This window comes from Octopus bimaculoides, chromosome 6 (assembly GCF_046866305.1).
Source record: "Octopus bimaculoides isolate indiv1 chromosome 6, ASM4686630v1, whole genome shotgun sequence".
Taxonomy (NCBI): domain Eukaryota; kingdom Metazoa; phylum Mollusca; class Cephalopoda; order Octopoda; family Octopodidae; genus Octopus; species Octopus bimaculoides.
Genome location: NC_142933.1, coordinates 41,821,223 through 41,848,861, shown reverse-complemented (window position 1 = coordinate 41,848,861; position 27,639 = coordinate 41,821,223). Strand labels below are relative to the sequence as shown.

Sequence of the window (27,639 nt, the reverse complement as noted above, 5' to 3'; positions counted from 1 at the left end):
TATACATGACGTCAGCAAACATGGTGGATATGGGATGTCTGTTTGTTTACCGGTGACACTTGAGTCCAACTAAATTCTTCCATTTCTCAAACCTCCCCAACGCCCAACCATGGCTACTCGGAGTTTAACTGAAGTTTTTATATTAATGCGGAATAATGCACTTCAAAGTCGACATATATTTTCCGAACAAGTGAGTAATTCAACCTCCAGTTCTTGCTGCTTATGATAAAGTGATGATTTCCAACTACTCTAGTTCTCTCATTGATGACAACACGCTTGAACTTAATTTAATAGTTTCCCTCACCCACTTACCTCCCTATCATACACTCAGCAACCATTAGTTGCTGTTGCTGCCTGCAGTGAATGCATCTTGATCATTGCAGTTACATATTACATGCAACTTTATAATCCGTACTTGTCACTTTACAACAGGCTTGTAACTGTTTTTGTACCAACATAACACTCACTAGCATTTTCCTTATAATTCTCTCCTTTTATAGCTTATCCATATGGTTTTTTAGAATATATTTTTACATTAATTAAATGTTCATATGCGTTGGACCCATTACAATATTTCTAATTGCATGAATAAATTTGGTCAGTAATAAAAATAAATAATATTTAATTGTAAATCATAGTAATAATTGTTTCTAATGTAGGCGCAAGGCTAGAAATTTGGGAGGAGGGTCAGTCCAATAAATGGACCCAGTACGAGACTGGTACTTAATGTTATTACCCACGAAAGGGGGCGTTGACCTCTGCGGGATTGGAACGTAAAAGGCCGTAATAATTGTAAGGCATTTCGTCCGATTCCTTTAACTAGTCTGCGAAGGGTGGAAGTTAGTCGATTAAATTGCCTCAGTATTTGACTTATTTTATTTCATCAACCCTCCAAAATTGAGAGGTAAAGTTCACCTCGTTGAGATTTCATTTCAGAGTTTAGGGAGCTAATAAACTAAAAACCGACGTCCTAATGATTGTGCCAATCCATTCTAGTATAAGGCCATATATTTGAAAGGATCAGTTAGATGATTAACTGCCTGGTACTTCATATGATCGACCGTGGAAAGGTGAAAGGCAAAGTTGACTTCAGCGAGATTTGAACTTAAAACGTAAAGAGCTGGAGCAAATATCGCTATGTATTTTGACTATTAATTAATCTTCCACCTAACAATAATGATCATAACAGATTAATTGTGAAGTTTACATGATTTTCTAGGGTTTTAAAAATATTCCAACGCAGGGACAGGGCTACAAATTTGAATAAACTTTCTGGGGAAAAAAAAAATTAATCATTATGAGAAAGTCGAAGAGGTGTGTCGATAACATAGCATAAAATTGATGATTTTTTTGTAACCTACTTCTAAGCCAGTTTTATAGGTAAAATATTATAGCCGATTGCATTATGGATTCAAAATGTTATTGATATTGAAAGTATAAAAAGCAATGTCTAATCCAGCGAACTTGTTTTTCCTTAAATTTATTTGATCCATTGATAAGATTAAAACAGACCGTCAAGTTTGCTTTCTTTTACTTCCATGATTACCAAACATATAATAAATACATTGTATTTAAATCAAACATGTTTCTATTCTCCTCGTCGAACGCTTGAATTTTCCTTGGCATGTGTGACGTTCTGATATTCTAAGCTGCAACACTTGTTCTAATCAAACAGCTTTGTTATTTCTTCAAATAAAGATTAGTAAAATAATTTATTAAAAATTACCCATATATATATATATATATATATATATATATATATATAATTGTCTAATTATAAAGGAAGCAGATTGGTTTTCTTTGGTTTATCCTTCGTAGATATCTATCTACGTAGTGTTTCCCTCTTCGATTGATTCTATGTATTATTTATTGACTTGAGAAAATGTGTTAAGGAAGAAAGATGAAATAACAAGAACAAAACTAGGTGTGATTTTTTTTTTTTTTTTTTAGATTTTGTAATGGAAATTTACCTGGATTTTAAGAACTGCGTAGAGATGATATTTCCCTGGATATCATTCTTGCCTAAATACCATTTATTTCCTTGTTTTCAATGTTATCGTTACTCTAAAAAAAAAAAAAAGAAATTTTGTTATAGACGAATCTTCAGTGGCAACGAATCTCCTACGTGTGTATGTATATATATATATATATATATATATATATATATATATATATATATATATATATATATACACACACACAAATACGGATATGTGATAATTAAAAAAAACACTACATATTTAAAATCGCAGAACTCTTTAAAACAGCTTGTTGCAATTAGCCCTTAAACAAATTATATTTACAAGTGTGACTAGATTTGTTTAACCTATTCCACACACGATAGTAAATAACCTAAGTCGTATGTTGAGTCGTAAGACATAAAAAATTCTCTTTTTTTTTAAACCCTCTATCAAACAGTTGTTTAGCCCACAATCAACTCTGATCAAACAACTACGATATGAGGAAGGGCATTTTTGCCATGACCATCATGTTTTTTTAAGGATATGTAGGACTACATTATTTAATGTTACCTATTATTTATTCATTTTATTTTTTATTATTTTATTTTTCTAGGTAGTGTTTCATTTGGAGAGTTTGACTGTTTTTTTCAAAAGCTTAAGCGACCACGTAGAGGCACTGTGTTATAAACATTTGTTATATATTATAACGAATCTGATGAATATTTCTATTGCTCACATATGCGCATTAGTATTTGTGTATGTTATTTTTTTTTTTTATCTTGGTTTGAAAAGAAATATTTCTTATATCTTTCTTATTTTATGATCTAAATTACATTAGTCAACAATAATTCCAGGAATCAAAGAGCTGCATTTTTGTTGCGCTTGCCATGTTAAATCCCTTCATGTTATTTAATCAATATTTGATATTTTCAAAGGTTATGTTACCCTCAAGCTTATATATATATATATATATATATATATATATATATATATATATATATATATAATTATAAATTAAAAGGGTAAAGGATTATCAATTTATTAATTAATAAATCAATTAACAATTAACAATTTTTATCAAGCCCATCGGTATGAAAGCACCATTATTGGTGGAGAACTTATTTAAAAGCTCATATATATTTATAAATATAATTAAGGGATCAGCAAATATTTGCTTCACCATATACCGAAGTTCAGAAATAGCAGCTAAAAAAGCTGAGAATCCCACAGATAGCATCACTTGTGAGTTACAAGTGATGCTATCTGTGGGATTCTCAGCTTTTTTAGCTGCTATTTCTAAACTTCGGTATATGGTGAAGCAAATATATATATATATATGTGTTGTGTGTGCTTCTTTATTTGTTTGTCATTTGACTGCGGCCATGCTGGAGCACCGCCTTTAGTTGAACAAATCGACCTCAGGACATATTCTTTGTAACCTAGTACTTATTCTATCGGAACTTTTTGCTGAACCGCTAAGTTACGGGGAGGTAAACACACCAACTTCGGTTGTCAAGCAATGGTGGTGGGGACAAACACACACGAGCATATACAGACATATATATGTAGGATCTTCCAGGCATGGAGTGGATTCGATCCACCATAGCCAAATTTAAATAGCACAGTAACAGAACTTTTCCCACGGTGGAACAGCAGTTTTACATTTGCCAGATTGCCTTAGCTAGGCCGAAATAATGTCTTCACTTGCTGACTTCTTTCAGTTTCCTTCTACCAAATCCACTCACAAGGCTTTGGTGGGCCCAAGGCCATAGTAGAAGACACTCGCCCAAGGCGCAACGGTTATATATATTATATATATAAATATATACACGTATATATATATATATATATATATTATATATAATATATATTATGTATAGGCACAGGAGTGGCTGTATGGTAAGAAGTAGCTTACGGAAAGACTTCCGCCCCCCCCCTTTTCTTTCATATTTGTTTATTTAAAAAAAGTTTTTGCCAAAAATCCCCGTTTTCAGATACGAAGGTTCCGGAAAATTGCCAAAAATCGGCATTGTGAAATTCCCCCCCCCCCTTCCCCCCAACTTCTTCAATTTTGACTTCTTTCCCCAACACTGAACCTAACCCTAACCTAAAAACAAACCCTAAAACACTAACCATAACTGTAGGTACAGAAATGTTTTGAAATTTTTAAATTCTTAAAAAATTTTTACAAATATTTTTAGAAATTTTTTCCAGAATCATAATCTCCGTATTTTTCCGCATATTTTCAAAAATAAAAAATGATTATGAAAAAATGAAGTAAATGGGGGTGGGGGGTATTTAGAAATGTCGATTTTTTGCCAATTTTTTGCACATTCGTATACCCCGTGGCCGAAAAGGGGTGGGGGTGGGGGGTTGTCTCGAAAAAAAAATGTTTAAGTGTGGTTTTTTGGGGTGGGGGCGGAAGTCTTCCTTAGCTTACTTACAAACCACGTAGTTCTGGGTTCAGTGCCACACTGAGTATATATATATCATCGTCATCATCATCACTGTTTAACGTCTGCTTTCCATGCTAGCATGGGTTAGACAATTTGACTGAGGACTGGCAAGCCAGAAGGCTGCACCAGGCTCCAATCTGATCTGGCAGAGTTTCTACAGCTGGATGCCCTTCCTAATGCCAACAACTCCGAGAGTGTAGTGGGTGCTTTTACGTGCCACCGACACGAGAGCCAGTCACACGGTACTGGCAACGGCCACGCTCAAAAAGGTGTTTTTTACGTGCCACCTGCACGGGAGCCAGTCCAGCGGCACTGGCAACGACCTCGCTCAAATGATTTTCTAAACGTGCCTCCAGCACAAGTGCTAGGAGGCAACGCTGGTAACGATTACGCTCTAATGGTGCTATTACGGGCCACTAGCACGGAAGCCAAACAGCTGCTCTGGCAATGAACATGCTCGACAGTGCTGTTAGTGCTCCACTGGCACAGTGACCAGTCATCGAGTATGGTTCAATTACGATTTCACTTGCCTCAACAGGTCTTCGCAAGCAGAGTTTAGTGTCCAATGGAGGAGAGGTTTGCATGGGTGTCAGTCATCGGATTCGGTTCGATTTCAATTTCAAATTTCAAATTCCAAATTCACTTGCCTCAACAGGTCTTCGCAAGCAGGGTTTTTAGCATCCAATGGAGTAAAGATACGGATTAGTGAGCTGGCTACACTTCTGGCAGAGATCACAGATTATGCTCTCACTTGCCTTGCCGGGTCTTCTCACGTACTGCATATTTCCAAAGGTTCCGGTCACTGGTCATTGCCTCGGTGAAGCCTAAAGTTCGAAGGTTGTGCTTCACTACCTCATCCCAGGTCTTCCTGGGTCTACCTCTTTCACAGGTTCCCTCAACTGCTAGGGCGTGGCGCTTTTTCACACAGCTATCCTCATCCATTCTTGCCACATGTCCATACCAGCGCAATCGTCTCTCTTGCACACCACAACTGATTCTTCTTAGGTCTAACTTTTCTCTCAAGGTACTTACACTCTGTCGAGTATGCACACTGACATTATACATCCATTAGAACATACAGGCTTCGTTTCTTGCGAACTTACGCATGTCCTCAGCAGTCACGGCCCATGTTTCACTGCCATGTAGCATGGCAGTTAGTACACATGCATCATACAGTCTGCTTTTTACTCTGAGCCAGAGGCCCTTTGTCATCAGCAGAGGTAAGTGCTCTCTGAACATTGCCCAGGCTATTCTTATTCTAGCAGCTACACTTTCAGCGCACCCTCCCCTGCTACTGACTTGGTCACCTAGATAGCAGAAGCTATCAACTATTCTAGTTTTTCTTTCTGGAGTGTCGCAAAGTTTGTTTTCTGCACATTTTCAGTGTTTATTGCTCCTGAGCATCTGCCACATACAAAAACTATCTTGCTAGTTAACCTTCCTTTGATATTACTGCACCTCTTATGTGTCCATAGCTTACACTGGGTACATTTTATGGAGTTTCTACCTATGCCTTTTCTACAGATCGAGCAGGGCTATCTACCTGAAGGGTTTTGTGTTTTGTCTAACTTCCTATTTATATAATATATAATATATATATATAATATATATATAAGTATATATAAATATCATCATCGTTTAACATCCGCTTTCCATACTAGCATGGGTTGGACGATTTGACTGAGGACTGGTGAACCAGATGGCTACACCAGGCTCCAAATCTCCTAATGCCAACCACTCCAAGAGTGTAGTGGGTGCTTTTACATGCCACTGGCACGAAGGCCAGTCAGGTGGTACTGGCAACAGCCACACTCAAAATGGTGCATTTTACATGCCACATGCACACACACAATATATATATATATATATATATATATATATATATATATATATATATATATATCATCACCTTCGTTTAACGTCCGTTTTCCATGCTAGCATGGGTTGAACGATTTGACTGAGGACTGATGAACCAGATGGCTGCACCAGGCTCCAATCTGATCTGGCAGAGTTTCTACAGCTGGATGTCCTTCCTAATGCCAACCACTCCGAGAGTGTAGTGGGTGCTTTTACGTGCCACTGGCACGAAGGCCAGTCAGGCGGTACTGGCAACGGCCATGCTCAAAATGGTGTATTTTACGTGCCACCTGCACAGGAGCCAGTCCAGCGGCACTGGCAATGATCTTGCTTGAATGTCTTTACAAGTGCCAGGAAGGTGATGCTGGGCACAGATGCCATCACAATTTCGCTTAATATATCAAACTTAAACTCCATGGATTTGGGGAAGTCTATTTAACTTCAGACTCTGTATTTAGTGTGAAATCCAGAAGCCAAGGCAACTGGTGATGATCTGTGTTAGTAACAATTGAAACATTGAAGAGTGCTCTTGTGTATGATGGCAATGAAGGTAGAACAAGTCATTAGTCAAGAAAAAAGAAAACAGTGTCTTCAATTTTTGAAGGTCTTCTAAATATAATGAAGTTTATATTGTTCATGTCCTGTTTGAACAATTGCAAATTCCAGTGCATTGTAGTCCTGGGGAGAAAGGACTGGCTAAAATTTTTGGTGCTGGATCTGAGTAAAGTTGACTGGAGGAGTAGGAGAGTAAGATGATATTTGTTGGAGATAGTTTAGCAGATAGCTATTTCAGAAAAACAGAGGCTGCAGTAATAGAGTAACAGGCAGAGATGAAGCTGTGCCTCTTGAACCAGTCATTGAAGAGTATTATTGATGAGAGATTCATTGTCAATTAGTTGATGACCTTATTTGGGGGTGCAGTATTGGATGTTTGTGTTTGTGATGGTTCACTACTTGTTAAATGTGAACAAGACTCCAGTGGATATCTTATGTGAGCTTTGTAGAAAATAACAACTGATCAAGGATGAAATATTTTGTGGCCCTAAAGAAGAACCTTAGTTTTTCTGATAGTCTTGGTCAATTGTCACCCATCTGGCAATTCCCAGTCCCCTTCTCCAAATATTAATAAAATTTATTGCTACCTCTTTTTCATTTATAAGTAGACAAAATAGATTTTATTTAATCCTTCTTCCTTCATTTGGTGTTATACAAGCTCTGAAATTTTATGGTGATATTAATTTTATTAAATACTGCAATTTGTCCTTTCTTTGTATCAAGCTGCATACACTCTCTTTCAAGTAACATTGGTAGTATTGCCATGTGAGAACATCAGAGATTGTGAGGCCTAGTACTTATAAAAATTTTGAGAATTTTAATTGTTTTTTTTTTACATGCATGTAGATGAGAGCATGTTAGAAAATGTTTCCTTGCTTTGAATGAAAAATATCCTGTCTCTCTCTCTCTCTTTTCTTTCCTCCCTCCCCTTCTCTACATTTTGTTTTCATTCCATTTCTCTATTCTCATCCATTTTCTCTCTTTTTATTTCCCAATCACCTCTCTATCCTGTTCTTCATCTTTTGTTCCTGTTAATTATTTTTAATATTTGAAAATGTCTTTTTACAGGTTGCTGATGACCGAATGGCCCTTGTGGCCAATTCCCAAATGGATTTGGAGTTGGGTCTCAACAGCACTAAGGCAGCACGACTGCCTCCAGTATGGTAAACATATCTATCTTTTTGTGTGTGTGTCTGTGGCTATTATTAGGTCAATCAAAGATACAGAAATCAGTAATATTGCTATTACTGCTCAAAATCTGCCAGTGTGAATATTTGTCTTTCATCCTTCCAGGGCCAATAAAATTTAGTAGTAATCAAATATTGGCTCACTGTATACTCTTCCTCGCAAATTTGTCACATTGTGTCTGTTATAAATCATTATTATATAGAGAATTGATAGAGTGCTGGACCTTGTGGTATAATAGTTAAAGCTCTTTACTTTCTGAGTTCAAATCTTATTGACATCAGTAATGCCTTTTGTCCTTCCAGGGTCAATAAAATAAACTATTAGTCAAGAATTGAGGTCAGTATAATTTCACAGTTTTGAGAACTTTTGCCTATGTTAGATAACATTATTACAAGAGTAATGAATGGCAGAAAATGTAGAGCTGGAGCAAATATCCAACAAAAGATTCTGCCAATCTTTCCCCTAAATAATGATAATAGTAATAGTTTCTGATTTAGGCATAAGACCAGTAACTTTAAGGAGAGGAGATTAGTTGATACCATTGACCTGAGTACTTGACTGATACTCAATTTTATTGACCCTCAAAAGATGAGAAGCAAAGCAGAATTTGAACTTTTAATGTAAAGAACTGGAACAAATACTGAAAGGCATATTTTCCAATGCTCTAATGATTCTATCAGCTCTAATAATAAGTTTTTCTGATTTTCGCATAAGGCCAGCAATTTTGAGGGGAGTGGAGTCAGTTGGTTACCCCCTCTCCCCCAATTTTCAACTGGTACTTATTTTTATCAGCCCTGAAAGGATGAAAGGCAAAGTCGACCCCACAAGACAAAAGGTCTGAAATTTGAGGGAGTGGATTATTCAATACTGTCAATCTAGTATTTGACTTGTACAAACACAAAAGGATTAAAGGAAAGGGATCTTTTGTAAAACGGGGGCCACATTTTTCATTAATGAAACACTTTGAAACTTGGAACACTGGTAGAATGTGTCATATAAAATATCTTTTTCTCTTAGTCTTCTTAAAAAAAAAAGAAATCCATAAGTTATTCCATGTTAAAGTTGTCATATTTCTGTAATTTCAACCAATCACTGACGTCCATTCAGCCGATATACATTAAGTGCCGACTACATAAACAAACGATTCTGAAACAATTAACCCTAACCCTAGGGTTAAGGTTAGGGTTAAAGCAAATTTAAAATGAAAAAAGCAAATAAAACGAAAGTATGGAGATTAAATACGCTTTACACCGCTTAATCAGCCAAAGGAGTAAATGTAAACAACTGAATACTTGTCAGTGTTTGTTTGAAATTATCGAAATAAGACAATTTTTTACATGAAATAAATTCGAATCCAAAAATATTTTTCTGTTCTATAACACAAAATAGATAAGTATACGAAGTTTGAAAGTCTTTCCGTACCAAAAACACTACGTAAAACATTAATGAAAAATGTGGCCCCCGTTTTAAAATAGATCCAAGGAAAGTTCACTTCAGTGGAATTTGGACTCGGAAGATATCAGCTAAGATAAATACCATAAGATTGCCCAACATTCTAACAATTCTGCCAATCCACCCATCCCATTTAATATCAAACATAGACACAAGGCCAGAAATTTGTTGGTGGGAGAGTTGGTTTAACCAACCCAGTTACATGTTTGGTACTTTATCAATCCTGAAATGAAAGGCAGTGTTTGCTTCAGATGGATTTGAACTCTGTGCATAATAAATACTGCAAGGTATTCGATACTGTACCGTTGCTATTCTGTCAATTCATTGCCTTAATAATAGGGTAAAGGCCCCCTTCAGTCATGAAGGACCATGAGATGCACCTAGAAAATTCCCCTCCGAGGCACAAGTCTGGGCAAGGTTATTTATAGAAGACTAGCAGTCACCCATGCATACTAGCCTCCCCTCTCCACACCACCGATGTTATCCAAGGGAAAAGCAAAAGCCAATACAGCTTGGTACCAGTGATGTCACAATTCATTTCTACAGCTGAGTGAATTGGAACAACGCAAAATAAAGTGTCTTGCTCAAGAACACAACATAGAGCCCAGTCTGAGAATCAAACTCACTACATCATGATTGTAAGCTTGACACTCTAACCACTGAGCCATGCACCTTAATCATCTTTTCAAAGACTTAACTCATTGTTTAGTTTAACATCACTGCCTGAGTACTTTTAGTCCACTCTGTCTGTTGAAAACATTTAACCAAGTCTCTATAATGAAGATGACTAGATAGCTTGATGTGATGATGCCTGCTTCCTACTGCAGCAACCTGTTTGTTGTGGTTTCTTTCCTTTCTGGCCTAATCTCTTGGCCAATTTAACACCACCACTTGCCTTTGTTGAGTACTTATAGCAGATTTAATCAAGTTGCAACAATTCAGAGCAACTCTCTTTTCTGAGGATGACACAAAGATCTTAGACTGTGGCTAGAGAATAGCCACTTGACTGATTGGCATAAGATCACTCACAGCCATACTCTACCCATTGGCATGCTGTCTCTACTTATTCTATTGCTACTATAATCGTCTCTGTAAATAATCATAGGTTTTTGGACTAAACTGTTAAAAGAAAGTTTGTATATATGTATCAGACCAGTATTGTGGTTGGTTTCCCAAATGTGTAACTTTAGAATGTTATTATTAGGAAAGGATATCAGAAAAAGTAGAATATTAAACAACATAATGCCCTACAGTATTTAATTTGTGTTTGATATTCAAATCTTAGCAAGGTCATACTTGTTTCTCATCTTTCCAAGGTCAATAAAATAAGTGCCACTTATATATGGAGTCAATTTAATCAACTGTTCTCTCTTGCAGAATGTGTGGTCTTACACCTATATTATGATTATTATTTCCCATGCTATGTTATAACTTATTATTTTCCGCTCTGGGTGATAGAATTGGTAGAGTGATGACAGAACTGCCTTGCAATATTTATATGCTACAATGATGATGATGATGGTGATTTACATTCTGAGTTAAAGTTGCACTGGATTTGACTTTACATTTCCTTCTACTCAGATTGACTAAATAAGCACCAGTCAATTACTGGGGGCATGAGCTGATTAAATTGACTGCTCTGTCTTCACAAATGTGTGGCTGTTTGGCTATATAAGAAGTCATTATATATTTTTCATACAATTAAATCAGTGTTTTAGCACAGATATATGAAAGACATATCTCAGATTATTATTATTATTATTATTATTATTATTATTATTATTATTATTATCATTACTAGGGCAGCTAGCTGTCAGAATTGTTAGCATGCCAAGTGAAATGCATAGTGGTATTTCGTTCATCTTCATGTTGTGAGTTCAAATTCCACTGAGATCAACTTTGCCTTTCATCCTTTCAGGGTCAATAAATTAAGTACCAACGAAACACTGGAGTTGATGTAATTGACTAATCCCTTCCCCCAAAATTTCAGGCTTTGTGTCATTAGTAGAAAGGATTGTTATTATTAATAGTAATAATAACAATGAAAATAGGTTGGTAAACTGGAAGAATCATTAGCATGCCTGACAAAATGCTTAGCAGCATTTCTTCCAGCTTTATGTTCTGAGTTCAAATTCCACCAAGGTTGACTTTGCCTTTCATCCTTTCACAGTCAATAAAATAAGTACCAGTTGACACTGGGTTTGATATTATTGATTATCCCCCTTTCCACAAAATTTTAGGTTTTGTACCTATAGTAGAAAGAATTATTATTAAGGCAATAAGTTGGCAGAATTGTTAGCACATTAGACAAAATGTTTTGTGACATTTTTTCTGGCTCTTTATGTTCTGAGTTCAAATTTCACTGTGGTCAACTTTACCTTTCATCCTTTTAAGGTTGATGAAATGTGACACAGTACACATCTCAGACATGACCAACTGACAGCACATCTATGCTTGTAGAGTTTATCTCAAATCATTAATGCCCCTAGTAGCACTGCCAGTTGAGGGATTTCTGATAGTTATCTATAATTTTTGGGTTCAAAGTTCTCTGCAACAGACCAACCAGTTGTTTCTCAACAATGCTCAGTTTTCCCAAGAATCTCATTGTCTTTCCAATAGTTCCATACAGCAAGCTAACATAGAAGTTCCACTAGCTACATTCCCCAATTGGCTGAGAGCTGGAGCAATTGGTGACGTTTCAGATGTCAGATCTTGGTCTTCATTTGACCCATGACTTCAGCCCTGTCAAAGAGACAAGCTGAGGGAAAACAGACCTTACAAAAGATGACCACATCTGTTCATTGTCCAGCGCACTCTGCTAGTGCTGTAGCATCGGCACATGTCTGTATTAGCCATGACATTAGATGTTGGCATTAGATGGACTGCTTGGCCAGTGAAAGACATCCCTTCCACAAGATGTAAAAGAAAAGATGCCCCACTCTGGTCATATGAAAACTGAGTCAAAGAATGATGATCAGGTGGCAATATATGACAGAGATGATGTATACACTCATGACCTTTACCCTACTTTTCAGGGATAGTTTCTTCTTAGCCCATTTCTGGGAAGACTAGCCACACTATTCATAACCTAGTCCCATTTTCTATCCCACTAGATGTCAGAACTACACCAAACTTCTCGCAACTTTACCAGTTCACTGGGCCAACACTCTTTGACACTGGCAACAGCATGGGCTTGCCTCTCCTGATGCCAAGCTGCAAGCCCACTGACATTTCAATAAGTTTTTGCTCCTGTCACTGTATCAACCTCCAAGATGTCTGATACTGTAGCATCATCTACATATCCTGACACTGCTCTTCTGTATTCCAGTCTAAATTAAATACTCCTCAACTCCTACAATTTCTGCAACAGTTACTCCTGAGTTTGTGCATACAAAAGAGATGTGGGAAGACATTTTTGATGGACCGGGCATATGGTTTGAAACAGTTCTGATTGGTGACCATATAATCTGACCAAGCAGAATGCCACTGAAAATGAAACTTAGGGGGCAGTTACCATGTAGTGACACTTGACCCCTATCAAAAGCTTTTGATGAATCCAAACTGCTCTAAGCCTACCACAGCCAAGTTGGTTATCCATTCCCTTTATGATGTATTGCATGGTTATGGTTGCCATGGGTAGATCACACAATCGCACAAGTTTGCACTTTCTGACCATACAACTAATGACCAACACCAACTTCTTTCTTAGCACCTTGGTCAAAATCTTAAACTCTGCATTCAACAGAAATTGTGAGTCAAAAATATTAATGTTCCCCTCAGTTGCATGTTTCTTCAGCAACACTGCCACTTACTGTTCTGCTGCTAGCTGCCAGACATCTTCTGAAAGCTCTTGGACAAGTCTGGCATATTAATGTAAAGTTCTTTCCGAATCTGTCTTTTCAGCTGTGTCTTGGGAGATGAGCTCCTCAAAGTCACTTCCTTTGTATTTTTTTTTTGTGCCCTTTCTTCTATGACCCTCATCAACTCACTGTTGTTTCTATTTTCAGCAGTGTTATTTATTTATTTATTTTGTATTTTGTAATGTTACTGTTGTTTTTGTTGCTTTTTTTATGTTTTTACTGTGGTTGTTTTGTTTGTGTTTTAATTTTTATTGTTGGTGTTATTGCCAGTTTGGCTGCGACTGTTGTTATCATTGGTAGTGGTGTAGCTTAAATATTCTATCGCAGACTCTTACTACCTCGATTACCTTATCAACCCATTTCTCCGCAAGAAATATACTCCCCGACCCCATCAGTGTTCCCGGCCCAGAAAATCTTGTACCTATGTTCTTGGCCTATGAGGAACCTTGCGAAACCTCTTCTCCACCTTACTTCTTGGATGCAGCACAGATCTACATATCTCTGTTCAAGCATCTCAACAATCTCTCCAGACCTACTTTTCAGTGTGCCCACATTGAGTGTGCCAACCCTGATGGTGTGGGAGGTGTGGGCCTGTGTGACCCTGGGATGGGGGACAGCAGCATCATGTACCTGAAAAAAAAAGCTCACATTTGGCAGAATTCATATACAAACAATAGCCTTCAACCTGCATACACTGCATCATCATTTTTATGCTCTACATGATCACTACCCTACGTAGGAGATAAACCCTAAGTAGGGGTGGGGATGATGTTAAGCCTTTAGAAGTGTTCATGGGAGACAATCAAAAGATGTGTATACGTGCATATATATAAAGATTCTGGTGAGGTACCAGTGTTATCTGCACAGCTCAAAGTTAGGTGAAGAAAACTAATAATTAACAAGTATGTCCAGGTATTAGTGCAATAGAGTCATTTCAGGCAGCTCCATTTAATCTATGAATGTAAGCATTACATCAATTTGTAAAACACCACCTTCCTCAGATGCATAAGACCATGTAGTTTTTTTAACGTACAGGACACTCCATTGTAAGTTCTTTGTTCTTAGCAAATTTTTAGAACTAGGGAATAAAGGAATTACATGCTTGTTGCTATTATTGTAGCAGAATGAACTTTGGGAGAAAATATCACAACTATAATTTGTAGTGGCAGAAGAGCATAACGAAGGGGTTCAAGGGATGATAATATAGCTACATATATCTTTCTCCTTATCACAACCAACAGTTCTAATGCAGCTAGTATTCTACATCCACTTAGAATTACAACCACTGGGAATTGACAGTTAAGTTCTAGCTGCTGGTGATAAATTATTTTATGTCAGGTACAGTTCCCTACCCATTTTTTTACTGTGACTATAAATTTGCTATGACTACATAAAAGAACATGTCTCAGAAAATGTCAAAGATAATGGTATGTGTCCAGAAAAAGGTGGGGTAGGGGTGACAAACTATTTTATAACTAGCTGACGTACACCACGGTAATTCCCGGGAAAGTGGGGCTTATCCCTTGGTTCCGTTCTCATAATTGTTTCGCTAATCCAATAATAACAATACAAAGTATGTAGCCTTTAAAACGGGTTTTGTGCATTTACAGAGAATACCGAACTGTCTTACACAGGATCTTGTTTTTAGGAAATCCCAATAAGCTAGAAATACCCAAATTGTGAAGTCAGTTATGTAATAACATAGAATTAGTTACCCGATAGTAAGAATTCAAATAAAGTAGCCCCGAAAAGGGTTTTAATGCATTCCCAGAGTATATAGAACATAAGAGGAAATATTTAGAAGGTATGTATACTAAAATTGTGAAGCATGTTATGTAATAACAGGCTAATCAGATGTAAGATAATAACAATTCAAAGTAAATAACTCTGAAAAGGGCTTTTGTGCGTTCCCAGAGAATATTATCCTCAGGGACACTAGTGTTGGTATATTCGTGAATAAGTCACTAACTGAAATAAGTGGATCTATTGTTTAGGAAAATACTATTTACCTGTTCAAGGGTTGTACTGGATAAATTGCAAAAATAACTAACAGTTCAAATACTAAGAAATAAGCATACTCAATTTCATTTTTACCAAATAATTTAGGAAACTAAATGGGTTATTTCCCTTGGCTATATATAAGGATCCCTTCCAGGGCGAATGGGTTATTTCCCTTGGGTTTTAAAATAAAATATATTAGATATATATAAGGATCCCTTCCAGGGAGGCTATTATCGATTTTTTTTCAACAATCTGAGTATGCCATGAGGTTTCCAGACATGAGTTTTGCTCATGTGTCAAGTTGCATCAAAATCGATAAACTGATGTAGGAGGAATTAGCTAACAACTCCACAAACACACCTACAGACAGAATTTCCCACATATGTTGTAGATTATCAGTTTAAAGGGGCCTTAAATAGAAAACAAAAGATGTCACAATGAGATCTAAATGGGCATTAAGGGTACAGGGGAATCCAAATTTACCAAAATTTATATATTATTATATTTTGTATCATAAATGATAAAAATTTAAAAATTCAGAATGAGATTTAAGGACCAAGTAAGAGAAGAAGGATATATAAACCAATTTCAGTTCTAAAAATGTAGACACTTTTATATAAAATAGAAACCTCATAATGCTCATGGAGGAAGATGAAGAGCTTCTGAAATGACTGAAATGCAATTTCTACCTGCAACCAGAAATTTGTGTATGTGTGTATTATGATTAACAGAAAACTACCCAGCAAATAGGTTCTCTAGTAGTTATTTTTAAAAAAATTCTAAAATCAATGCTACTCTTATCTTTTCTGAAAGATGTACATATAGCAGTATTTCTGAAAATACAGATCTCCAATGCTTGTATTGAAAATCATAAATAGTTGGTCATTAGATAATCAATAAGTCACTCAATCTTCTGCTATTTACTTTTTGCATGGTTTTGTGAATAGCAGTCTCTTCTGTAACAATCAAAGTATGTTTAGGTCTCAGCATCCAATAGATATCCACTCTTAGCTTAGATAGAATCAGAATATTTGCAATAAGGTTGCTTCATAGCTACTCCACTTGTTTCCTTTACAGTCTCTGTAAAGGCTTGCTCTTTAGTACTCAATGTTTTCTCCCCATTGAAGTGGAAATTAAAAGGCAGAATTAGTACTTCTCCATCTATTAGAATCAATTAAATGAAGTAGTGATATATACATAGTTATATGTTTAAAGACTTTCTCCTTTTGGTTTGGTTAAACTAAGATATATTTTTTTGTTTCTGCCACCCTTCTATCCAGTTTTTCCATTCAAAATACATTCAATCTGAATTTAAAATTCATTTAAACTCTGTTAGGTGTAACTTCCAAACAGCAGTAAGTGTTCTATATTTTGATAGGAGAGGAGGAAAAAGAGAACCATGACACAGATGAGAGCTGGTTGCAAATACTAGATAGCCCACTGCAAGCCATTAACCAATTTTGTGAATGTAGTAAGGGCCCAATCAGGCAGTAGGCAATATTGTGTTATAAGAACTATGTGCAAGGCATAGCAAAAGGAAAGGAGGAGAGCAATTAACTCCTGGGTCAAGTGTGAAGAGACACAAAATTTTCTCCAGATTTTCATACCAGAAAATACTTTTACCCCTGTATCTGACAATCCTTGCTATGCTAGAGGCAAACTGACATTTCTGGAAGAAAGCTTGACAAAGCACAATATGTCAGATATATTTAACTAGGATAGAAGCTAAGAGTAAGAGGTTTACTAAAGTTCTATGACATGAAATTGAGAAGCATGAACTGTTCCAAAATTCCAAAGCAGAGTTATCATATAAATCAGAATGTCAGTAGGGAAAAATGTATTTGCAATGAAGGTAGTAAACTTACTTTCAGTGATTGTGAAAATAGATATGGAAAGTGCTACAATAAGAGGTTGTTGAATGAAGAGTTAAAGTGGAAATATAAAAGGGATTACAAAAGAATGTTGAATGTAGAGTAAGGCTACTCCGTATTGGACTAACAAACAGACCAGCTTCTGAGGCTAACTTCATTATAATTAGTAAGGCTTTAAGGATATGAAGATTTAGAAAACAGCAAGTTCAGGTTTAGTTGCTGAAATGTTAAAGCTATCAACTAATATTATAGTAGTTACTTTCTTAGTAAATCGAGTATTGTTGGAAGGTGCTATCATTGCTGACTGGCATAGCATCAACAACATCAAAGATGAAAGAGGTGCACTAGGAGACAATTACAGAGGCCTCAAACTGATAAATCAGTTGTTGAAACTAATTGGTGAGTTTTAGTAAATGCTAAAATGAAATAGTTTTGTATTAAGATAAAGAGTCAAAACTAGGATACATCTTTAAACTGCTGCCAAATATTTAACTGTTTTCTCTCTGTCACAAGTTTGACTAGTTACAGCTTACCTGGGAATTTCTTATGATTTCTTTGCTCTTCATGCTTTTAGCAATAAATAAACACTAATTTCCATCAGATCAAGAATGTTCAGGTAACATGAAGAATCATACCTTATATTTATATCAATACTTGTTTAGAGAAATTGTTTTGAGTAATTCTGTTGAAATTTCAGTCAAGTCAGATTCCATCTTTTCTGTTACATATAGAGCATTACATATTTTTACCTGGCCTCCTCTATTAATTTTTTGGAAATAGTTAAATACCACAGTTTCATATCTGTACTCCATGTTTTTTCTCAAAACGTTTCTTCAGAATAACCTTTTAACTTAAATTTACCATCTAATTTCTTACTGAAAATTATACAAATTAAATATTAATTGAACCAGTCTTATCTAAATACATCTAATTATTTCTTTCTATCATACTAGATTATGGATGCTATCTCCCACTTCAAATTATCAATTATTTTAAATTTCTCATTCATCAGGGTTGATGGTGTTGAAGAAGTACAATATGAAATATCTCGGATTAAACAAAAAAGTAAGTCCAAACATTGATGACATACGTTGTGATTAAAAAGAGAAGCTATATTGTTTTAGAATCAGATGATGTGTTCACTTGTATAACTTGTCTCTCTTAAGTTTCTTCTTTGAATCAGTTCTACCAGCTACCTATACTACTTTTAGCTTCTGTGTTGTTATATTCATATCCATTTGTGTAATTTTTTTGCCATTAGTTTAAGTTATTGGTATTTTGCCCATGTGGAATTATCTTTATTATTTTTTTTATCATTCATGTATTTTTATTAGGTAAAGTCTGTTGAAAGGTAATTTATTGACTTACAACACTACATTACAAATATTACATCAAAGTCAATAAATTATTGTATGTATGCTGTTGAATAATTTGCAAAAATAAATATTGTTTCTAACCTGAATAGTCCATTTAAGCTTCACTAATTTATTCAGTAGAATCTTGTACCTCAATAGCAATGTTTCTGTGCTTATTAAATGAAAGCTCTTTTTTTAACAAAGTTGTATATATAATCTTCATGTTTTTCATCATCCCTCTGGTAATTACACACCTCCCCAACATAGCCATAAAGAGCAGAAATTGCAATCACAATAAAATAAAATGCAGAATGAGAACACAGCATGATGGTAAATAGTCTGGAAGTTAAAGAGACTTTTTATACTTGCACCAGCAAGTCTCTTTTTAGCCACTTAGTCTGCTGATCATACATGTATATGGCCTTCTCATTAACAGCCTAAAAAGGACCTTGCATCTTGCTGTGCCTTATAGGCACAGTAAACATAGAAGATTTAGTTAACTCTGACATTCCCTGAGAGAATTTGTTTGTGACATATTTATAGCTTGAAATAAAAATTCATACAAGAATCATCATCTTTGTGACATTCATCCCACTCTCACCTCTCTGACTACAGTACTATTGCTCAACTGCTGTAGTTATATGAGAGCTGAACTATACATATGCCTTCTTTTTTGTGTTAGCAATAATTCCTCTTCTTGGAACTACCCCCTTGCCACCCATCCCACACTCTCAATGTCATCCCTTATCACTGTATATCCATTGAACTCCTATTTCACCTGAATGCCCTCTCATCTTTACTATTGACACCCCTTTTTTTTGTAACTAACTATATCCACCCTTATGTACACTTCTGTCTCCCAACATTTCACCTCGTCCCACCTACCTACTCATCAGCCATCCTTGATTCTCTGCCCTATCTTTTCTTATTCTTTCTTTATCCACTTCTTGTACTTTGAGGGTACACTCTGATATCTCATCTCCACCATCCTTTCTCTCTTTCCTGCTGAGCTATCCACGTATCTCCTCTACAGCAAGACACCTGTTCCTGTCCCTCTTTTCTACACCTGGCACAATGCCACTTCCCTCAATACTGTACCCCCACTCTGTGTAGGGGTTGTGTCTTGCATGTTACTAGTGCTAGCCAGATCATGTGGAATCCAATCCATAGCAGCATGGAAGATGGACATTGGTGAACAGGAGGAGGAGGAAGACAATGACAACAACGTTGATCTCTGGCTTCCAGCAGAAATTTTAATTCATGTAACTCTTTGGTTTCAAATATGCATCATAATTGAATCTAGAAATATTTCCAAAATTATTTATTTTACTTACTGTATCTTTAAGACTTCTTTTATTTGTTGACTGATATCTGTGGCTCAGAATGTTCTAAAGTAGAGATTTCACCTTCACCTTTTCTGTTTTCTATTGTAGTGAAGGAACTGACAGTTCTTCAGGTCAGACACTTGAACCTACCCACCATGGATGACAGTATTGATGAGGAGCATGTCATACAAATCCAAACGCAGGAAATCACCCAGGTCTGTTTTTTGATTTTCCCAGTCTTCATGTTGCTATATTTACTTCTTATCTAACCTAATTGTTTATATGGTTGTTAATCATTTCCCTAACAGGGAATCATGTGTACACACTACATACATGTAAACACATGCATACATACGCATACATGATCTTTTTGTAGTCACATGACCTACTAGAAATAGCAACCAAAATCTCTCAAATCACACCCTAACCAGCTTTAAAAAAAAAGTCATAGATGATATAATCCTGAAAAACATTATTCCTGAAAAACTAGCTATGATAATTGTTACTGGAATGCTTTTAATCAAAGACCTGCTCAATCAGAGCCAAAAAATGGTGATCTCACTACTTCCAATGCTACAAAAAATGCACCCAATACACTGTAAACTGATTGGCATTTGGTAGAGCATCCAACCATTGAAACCATGACAAAGCAAGCATTGGAGCTTGACACAGCACTTGCAAGATCCTGTCAAATTGTTCAACCCTTGTCAGCACGGAAGATGGATGTTAAATGATAATGATAGCAGTGGCGACAGCACTGAATCAGTTCTAAATTCTTGGTTTGAGTCCAAAGTAATCTCTACATAGAGTTTAAAAATGGAATGAAAAATGGGAGAGCTAGTAAGTATGAAGAAGCAAAGCAGTTGTAGCAAGAGAGACTCACACTGATGTTGGTGACAAAAGTAGATGAGACTATTTCAGGAAAGGGAGTTGTTGTTTAGTCCCAATTAAGCAAACTTATGATTAAAAGCATTTCAGTTGTGATCATCCCACTCTTTTAGGGAGGCATACTGCACTACATTACCTAATGCATCCTTTTCTTGTTTTAAACAGTAGGGTGTGATACAAAGGAGATTTGGTTGCTATTTCTATTACATCAGGCTACCATGTAGAGGCTCCCTTGTATTATATAGTGAGGTTTGTGAGCTGTAATTACATTGGACTAAAAATTAAGCCATTTTTTTCTTCTTGATATTTAATGATCAAATGACAGGAATTTAACAAAAGCAGTCAATCACCTGACTAATTGCTTTACAGTATTCAATTTTATTGTTTTGTACTCTGGGTTCTACTTCTAATGCAAGTTTTCTTTCAAAATCATTGAAATAAGAACTAGGATATACTATGGCTGATTCAAAAGACTATATCTCATTGGCAAACATTGGCTTCTTACCTAATTCAAAATTAAATCACAGTTTCTTTGGAGTGAGCCTCTAAGTAGCCACTCCACCTGTTAGATAATGCAAACAAATTTCCTTCAAACAACAACTAACCACCTTAGGAAAAATAGAGCCATTTGAATTATACAGTTCTAGAAACAGTGTTTGGAAAGAAAACGGGATGGTCATGGCTGAAACACTTTGGTCATAGAACTGCTTGATCAGTGCTAACCTGTAGTTAAATAACAAGATTATGAACATGTGAAAGACCTCAACTGAAATGTCAGATAAAGAGGATTCTGTAGGCAGTTTATTAAATATAGTGTGTGTTTCTATCAGCTCTATACATTTTTAAACTTTTTTTTTTCCTAATTTGCAGATTTTCACTCATTGTCAGAATCTGATTCATCAAATTAGCCGGCGCAGTAAAAGTGGAACACCACAAGAGATTAAACTGTGCAAAAATATTGTTTCTTCTTTAGCCAGAACTATTCAAGAAATGTCAACCAACTTTAAAAGGTGTCAGTCGTCATATTTGCAGCGTAAGTTTGTTTTCTTTCTCTCGTTCTTTATTTATTTACATTTCATATTTATTTACATTTTTTCATGAGAAAGCATGGCCAGTATGCATGTGTGTCTGTGAGTATGTCTGTCTGTGTGTACTCCAGTTATTAAATGTGGCATTGAAATTGCTTACTATTTTTCTTTCATGTTTTAAAATCTCTTAATAGAGGGCTTTTGCTGATTTTTTTAAAACTACATGAGAGAGAGGGACACACCTCTCTCTTTCTCTCCTATTACTCTCTCTTTTATCAACCTGCCTCACTTTTATTGCTCTTTCTTGGCCTCTCTGCTATCTCTGTTCTTTTCATCCTATCTTTCTCCTATTTTACACTCTCTTCATTACTTTCCCTCTATCTCCCACCTACTCTTTTCACTCTGACTCTCCTAACACACATTCTCTCTCCTGCATTACCCTTTCTTCTTTCTCCTTTTATTCAGGCCCAATTCTTTTACTCTCTCTTCTATCACTCTCTCACTCCGGGTATTTTTTCCTGTCACTCTTTCTTTTTCTCCACTACACCATGTGATAACAGCATATGGTGATACAAGTGATAGAAACTATCCTTTCCATACATCCACTTATGGGAAAAGACAGGGACAAATTAACACAAACAACACAAGAGAGGACTATAGTCTTGTCAAGGATGAAACAACTGCTCTGTGCCTCATGTGTATGAGGCACCAGAGATAGCTGCATCTGATGCCTCTAACCTACAACGTTTCTATATGAACAGAGATATTATAGACTAGAGAACACTCTTTAAGCTTGCTAGGAACAAACCAGTTCCTTTGGTGCTGATGCAACAAAAAATATCTATAAAATAGTAGACAATAAGAGGAAGGGCTTCCAGCCATAAAAACTATGCCAAAAATGGAATGTATGAGTGTGTGTGTGTGTGTGCATGTGTATGTGTGTCTGTGTGTATGTATGTGCATGTGTTTTATGCACTCTTCTGTTCAGAATTAGCACGTTAATAGCCAATTATTCAATCAACTGAATGACCTTTTCATGGAATTAACATGAAAAGTGGCTGAGTACTCCACAGACACGTGTACCCTTAATTTAATTCTCAAGTAAAATCAGGGTCAATCAGGTGACATGACTGGACCTTTGAATTACAGGTATGTGATGGCTTCTGCACAGTTATATATCATTTTCATCGTTTAATGTCCACTTTTCCATGCTTGCAAGGAACTTGCTAAGGCAGGTTTTTCTACAGTTAGATGCCCTTTCTATTGTTGGCCCTCACTTGTCTCCAAGCAATTAAGTATTTTCCCATAGCCAGACAATTTTTGTATTACAGTGACGCTTGTTTACAGTTATCATATGATATCAAGATAAGAGAACTCAAAAACAGTTACACATACATACATACACACACACACACACATACACACACACACACACACACACACACACACACACACACACACACACACACACACAAATACCTGTTGAATGTTTTGCTGCAACTATGTTACACTAGTAATTATCATATTTTCACAAATGGCAGGGCTAAAGATGAGAGAGGACCGATCTCAGCAGTACTTTGATGCCAATATCAATGCTGATTCTGGCCTTTTTAATGATGATCTGTTACTAGAGGAAGAGATTTATGATAAGGTAAGAAACTCTCATATATTTCAGTTATACTTATTTTGATGAGTCATGATTTTTTTTTTTTTTTTACATAAAAGTGGTCTGTTGACATCTTCATTTATAGGTAATGCAAATATAAATGGTCTATTCTGATTGACGGCTTAACAGACAGTAATACATCATCATCATCATTGCTTAACATCCACTTTTTACATTCTCATATGGGTCAGATGGAATTTGTTAAAGCAGATTTTCTATGGCCATATGCAGTTCCTGTCACCAACCCTCACCTGGAAAAGCAGGAAATGTAGCTTAGACCTGGTTAGATCAGATTACTTATTATAAATATAATTTAAAATCATTTTAAGAAACAAAAATATTTTATATATATTATATATACTGTACATTAGTATTGAATTCACACCTATATGATATCAAGATTCAGTGATTATTTGCTAGATAAAATCAAAGTTCACAAGACTAAAAAGTCCTGTTACTTGGAAGGAAGATTAGGAGCTAGAATGGCTGCTTTATGCAAGATGTTGAGAGGAGAAATTATGATGGGAGGAGAAAGGACAGATTTGTTGTAGGGGTGGGGGTCATGGACAGCTCATACTTTACATGGGTGGGAGTGGTGTCTGGAGTAGTACCAGAAAGAGAAGTGAATATAGTGGTGATGAATTATCAGACTGTACCCTCAAGGTAACTTGTCCAAGAAGGTGAATGAAAAAGAGGAGAATCCACAGGGTTGAGTGTGGAGTGAGAGAGAGAGAGAGCAATATAAACCTGAGGTGGAGGTGGTCAATGCTAAATATGAATGGGAGGAATGATGATAAAAATGATGAGTGTCTGTCAATAGGGAAAAGCTTGAGGAGGGTGGATATGATATGGATTTTAGTTAGATTCTAATTTAATTATTTACTGCTGCAGAATGGAACAGTAGTTAGGAAATTACTGAAGGGATAAATGATATGAGACATGAAGGGTAGGGTTAAGGATTTCAAGTGTAGAGAGAGATGGGTAAAATAAGAGTGAGGGTGAACAATGATAATAATTATGGTGAACGAGGGTAGAGGTGATAATAGTAAGAATGTGGAATGGATGTCTATAAAAAGTACACTGATGGTCCAAGGTTGTGATATGTAAAAACAATATCTTCAGCTGGTAAAAACAATATCTTAATGACTTCTGTTCTTGTTTCTTAGTGCAATCTTAATAAATGCAGAACAATGAGTGCATTAACAATTAACAGGTTGATATATATTGTCATTAAAATGCTTCTTAAATATTTGGATAAAAAATAAATTGGAACAAGTCGAAAATTATGTAATGTTTGTAACTCCTTAAAACTTCATCATTTTTTTAAATATTAAATTACCTTCTCATTTAATATAATGTCAATATTTGTAGAGTTTCACAAGTGCCCAGAAGCAGCTTGTTGAAGACAACAGTGTTTTAATCCAACAAAGAGAGAACGAAATCATCAAAATTGTCTCATCCATCCAAGACTTGAATGAAATTTTCAAAGATTTATCCACTATGATAGTGGATCAGGTCAGTTAAATTCCACTTTTTTTATAGCTTGATATTTATTGTAATCAGAATAATAATTGATTGCTTAAGATATTCTATTAAGGGCTCTGTTTTATTCTAATGGTCTTGTGTGCTTGTGTAAGGTATTCACTTCTCTCTATGGCTTTTGCTATCAATCTTCAGTGTTAGGCAAGTTAAAAAGAAATATTCCAAGAATGCAGAACAAATGTCTGAATTAAAAAAATGATAAAACCTATTAAATTCATAACACAAAAAAAAAATTCTATATGAAAATGTTGTGGAAAAGCTTCAGTGAATTCTAATGAAACATTTCTATAATCTAGTGGGGAATGACTAAATGTCAAGTCAAACTTGAATGGTGACTTAACTATGCAGCTTTGCAGTTCTTTGTTTAATGCAGTGTAAATGTGGTAAGATTAGAACCTGATGTTATGAACTATCAAGGCTCATTAACTGTTAATTGTATACCATTGCAATGTTTTTCTTTTTTTTGGGGGGGGGGGGTCATATTACTGACAGTCATACAAGATGTCATTTCTGTTTTGCATTACTGTCATGTCTGAATTTCTGATTCATGTTTGTTTGTTTCTTATTTCAGGGTACTATATTAGATCGTATTGACTACAATGTAGAAATGGCCAATGTTCAGGTGGAAAAAGGTTTGGTACAACTAAAGAAGGCTGAGACACATCAAAAGAAGAGCAGAAAAATGCTAATAATAACTGTTCTTTCAATTATCATTATCATTCTCATCATTATATTGATTGCCGTTAAACATTAAGGTAATGCTGCAGACAATCACATTGCTGAACTCACTCCATACAGACACTGATTTATTTTCTACTATATATCTTTTACTCTACATTACAAGGCACCATTTACTGCTGTGTGTCTTTCTAATTCATACCCTTTCCTTCAATAATAGTTAAATCCTATTATATCTGCTTAAGCAATTAGCTATGTTCAGCATAAACTGAGGTTAATATCAGTGAGTTAGCCAGAAACATTGTCTTCCCACTGGGTACACAGATCTCATTGTCATATTAAAACAAGCCAGTTGCCAGTCAGTGGGATGGAAAATTAAAGTCAGTTGAAATAACACTTTAACTGTATGTATGTGCATGCACATCTGACAAAGCAACAGTGAAAAATATTTTTAAATAAATGTGAAGGGAATATCCACAACAGTTTGATTCCACCAGGCTTCACATTGTAAGCACAGCAAAAAGGCATGATTATTGAAACAAGTGTATATAATATATACTTCTGGCTTTCTGTATCATCTCAAAGATTATTGCCTTTTATATTATTTAAACTTTATTCTATTTAATCCAATATTTCTCAAATATAAGGTAATTTATTTATTAATTTATAGTATAGTATTGTTACATTTCAAATGCGAAATTTTCTACAAAAATGCTAACATTTTATCAGCTAAAATATATGTGCTAAATTTCTTGCATAAAATGTAGAAAAATCTGAAGATTTTGAAAATGAATTTAAAAAGCAACTGCTTGAATATACAGATACTCTTTTGTTATTCTACTAAAAAAAAAAGATAAAAATGGTGCACCAACATGCTGGTTTGGGGGACCAACAGTTTATTTATTATACATATGTGTCACCTAAAAAATACTGTAAAGGTGAAATACTGGCTGGATGAACAATTTACTGAATCACCAATTTCATGCTTACATTTTTGTGAATTAGAAATTTTTGTTCTTTTTATATTTGAGAAATTTTATTATAGAGAAAGGCTGTGGTTCTGTGCATGAAGCAAGAATGTTGTTATGTACTTGTGTGTGAAGTGAGAGTGTTGTTTACTTGTGTATAAGGTAAAGTGTACATGTGAAGAATTAGCAAAAACTTTTGACATTTCCAGACACATTTTTTTTAAAACTTGTTTTTAATTTTTCTAGTATTGTGAAAGTGTAATTAGATAGCAGCTAGTAAATGTTACCACGCCTTAGTGGCATTGCATTCTGGTTAGATACCAACTGATAAACTCTACCACTTATTGGTATAAGCAGTATTGTTACACAACAACAAGTAAACTGCTTTGCTTGTGTAGAAAATATTAACTACCATCTAGTAAACAACACAACTTTAGATTGGTGAACTGTATTCCTCTATACTGGTAAGAGCAATGTGATAACAACAGCTGGCATTTACTGGATATATATATATATATATATATATATATATATATATATATATATATATATATAATATCATTATTGTAGAGTAAATGTCTCTTTTCTGATTTTTTTTTTCCAGTCAGCTAATTACTGATCTACTTAAGACTTTGAGTACACCAACCTGGTGAATTCAGATTGATTACAGTGATGTTTTTTTTTATTTTAAAAAGAAACTTGTTGAATATCCTGAATAGCAGCCTTCTCCCAAAACTGAGGGAATTAGTGTAAGATTAGTGTTTGTTTTCCTCTTCTACTGGATAAAACTTTGAGCTAGAGAAATATCTTGATGTTGTGCATCTAAATTTGCACATGTAATCAAGTACTTTAGCATAGCGAATGTGAGTGGGTGTTATTTTGAAAAAAATCTTCATCGTTTCTCTATATTTTTGTATATAATTGTCATGGGTGATGTACCATATTTAATAATGAAGATTTTATGAAAATGAAGAATTTTAAATCTTAA

The 27,639-nt window shown here is 35.3% G+C and overlaps 1 protein-coding gene across 2 annotated transcripts; it reads left to right on the top strand.

The window, feature by feature from the left end:
* LOC106884338 (syntaxin-16) lies at positions 1-27,639 on the top strand. Of its 2 annotated transcripts, none has more exons than XM_014935676.3 (8): positions 1-190; positions 7,898-7,992; positions 18,214-18,266; positions 19,990-20,096; positions 21,640-21,802; positions 23,339-23,448; positions 24,835-24,978; positions 25,577-27,639. In XM_014935676.3, exons 1-8 carry the CDS (start codon positions 110-112, stop codon positions 25,757-25,759), a joined length of 936 nt encoding a protein of 311 aa, XP_014791162.1. In that variant the 5' UTR covers positions 1-109; the 3' UTR covers positions 25,760-27,639. The 2 variants fall into 2 exon arrangements, with proteins under 2 accessions (XP_014791162.1, XP_089209912.1); XM_089353786.1 differs by lacking the exon at positions 1-190 and adding an exon at positions 2,685-2,717 and having other exon boundaries at positions 25,577-26,543.

What these genes read in the sequence shown, in the direction of transcription:
- LOC106884338 (XM_014935676.3), top strand. Translation starts at nt 110, where the DNA reads ATGGCTACTCGGAGTTTAACTGAAGTTTTTATATTAATGCGGAATAAT. An exon ending in ATCTCGGATTAAACAAAAAA is followed by an intron (nt 18,267 to 19,989) that starts GTAAGTCCAAAC and finishes TTTCTATTGTAG; the next exon opens with TGAAGGAACTGACAGTTCTT. An exon ending in CCACTATGATAGTGGATCAG is followed by an intron (nt 24,979 to 25,576) that starts GTCAGTTAAATT and finishes TTCTTATTTCAG; the next exon opens with GGTACTATATTAGATCGTAT.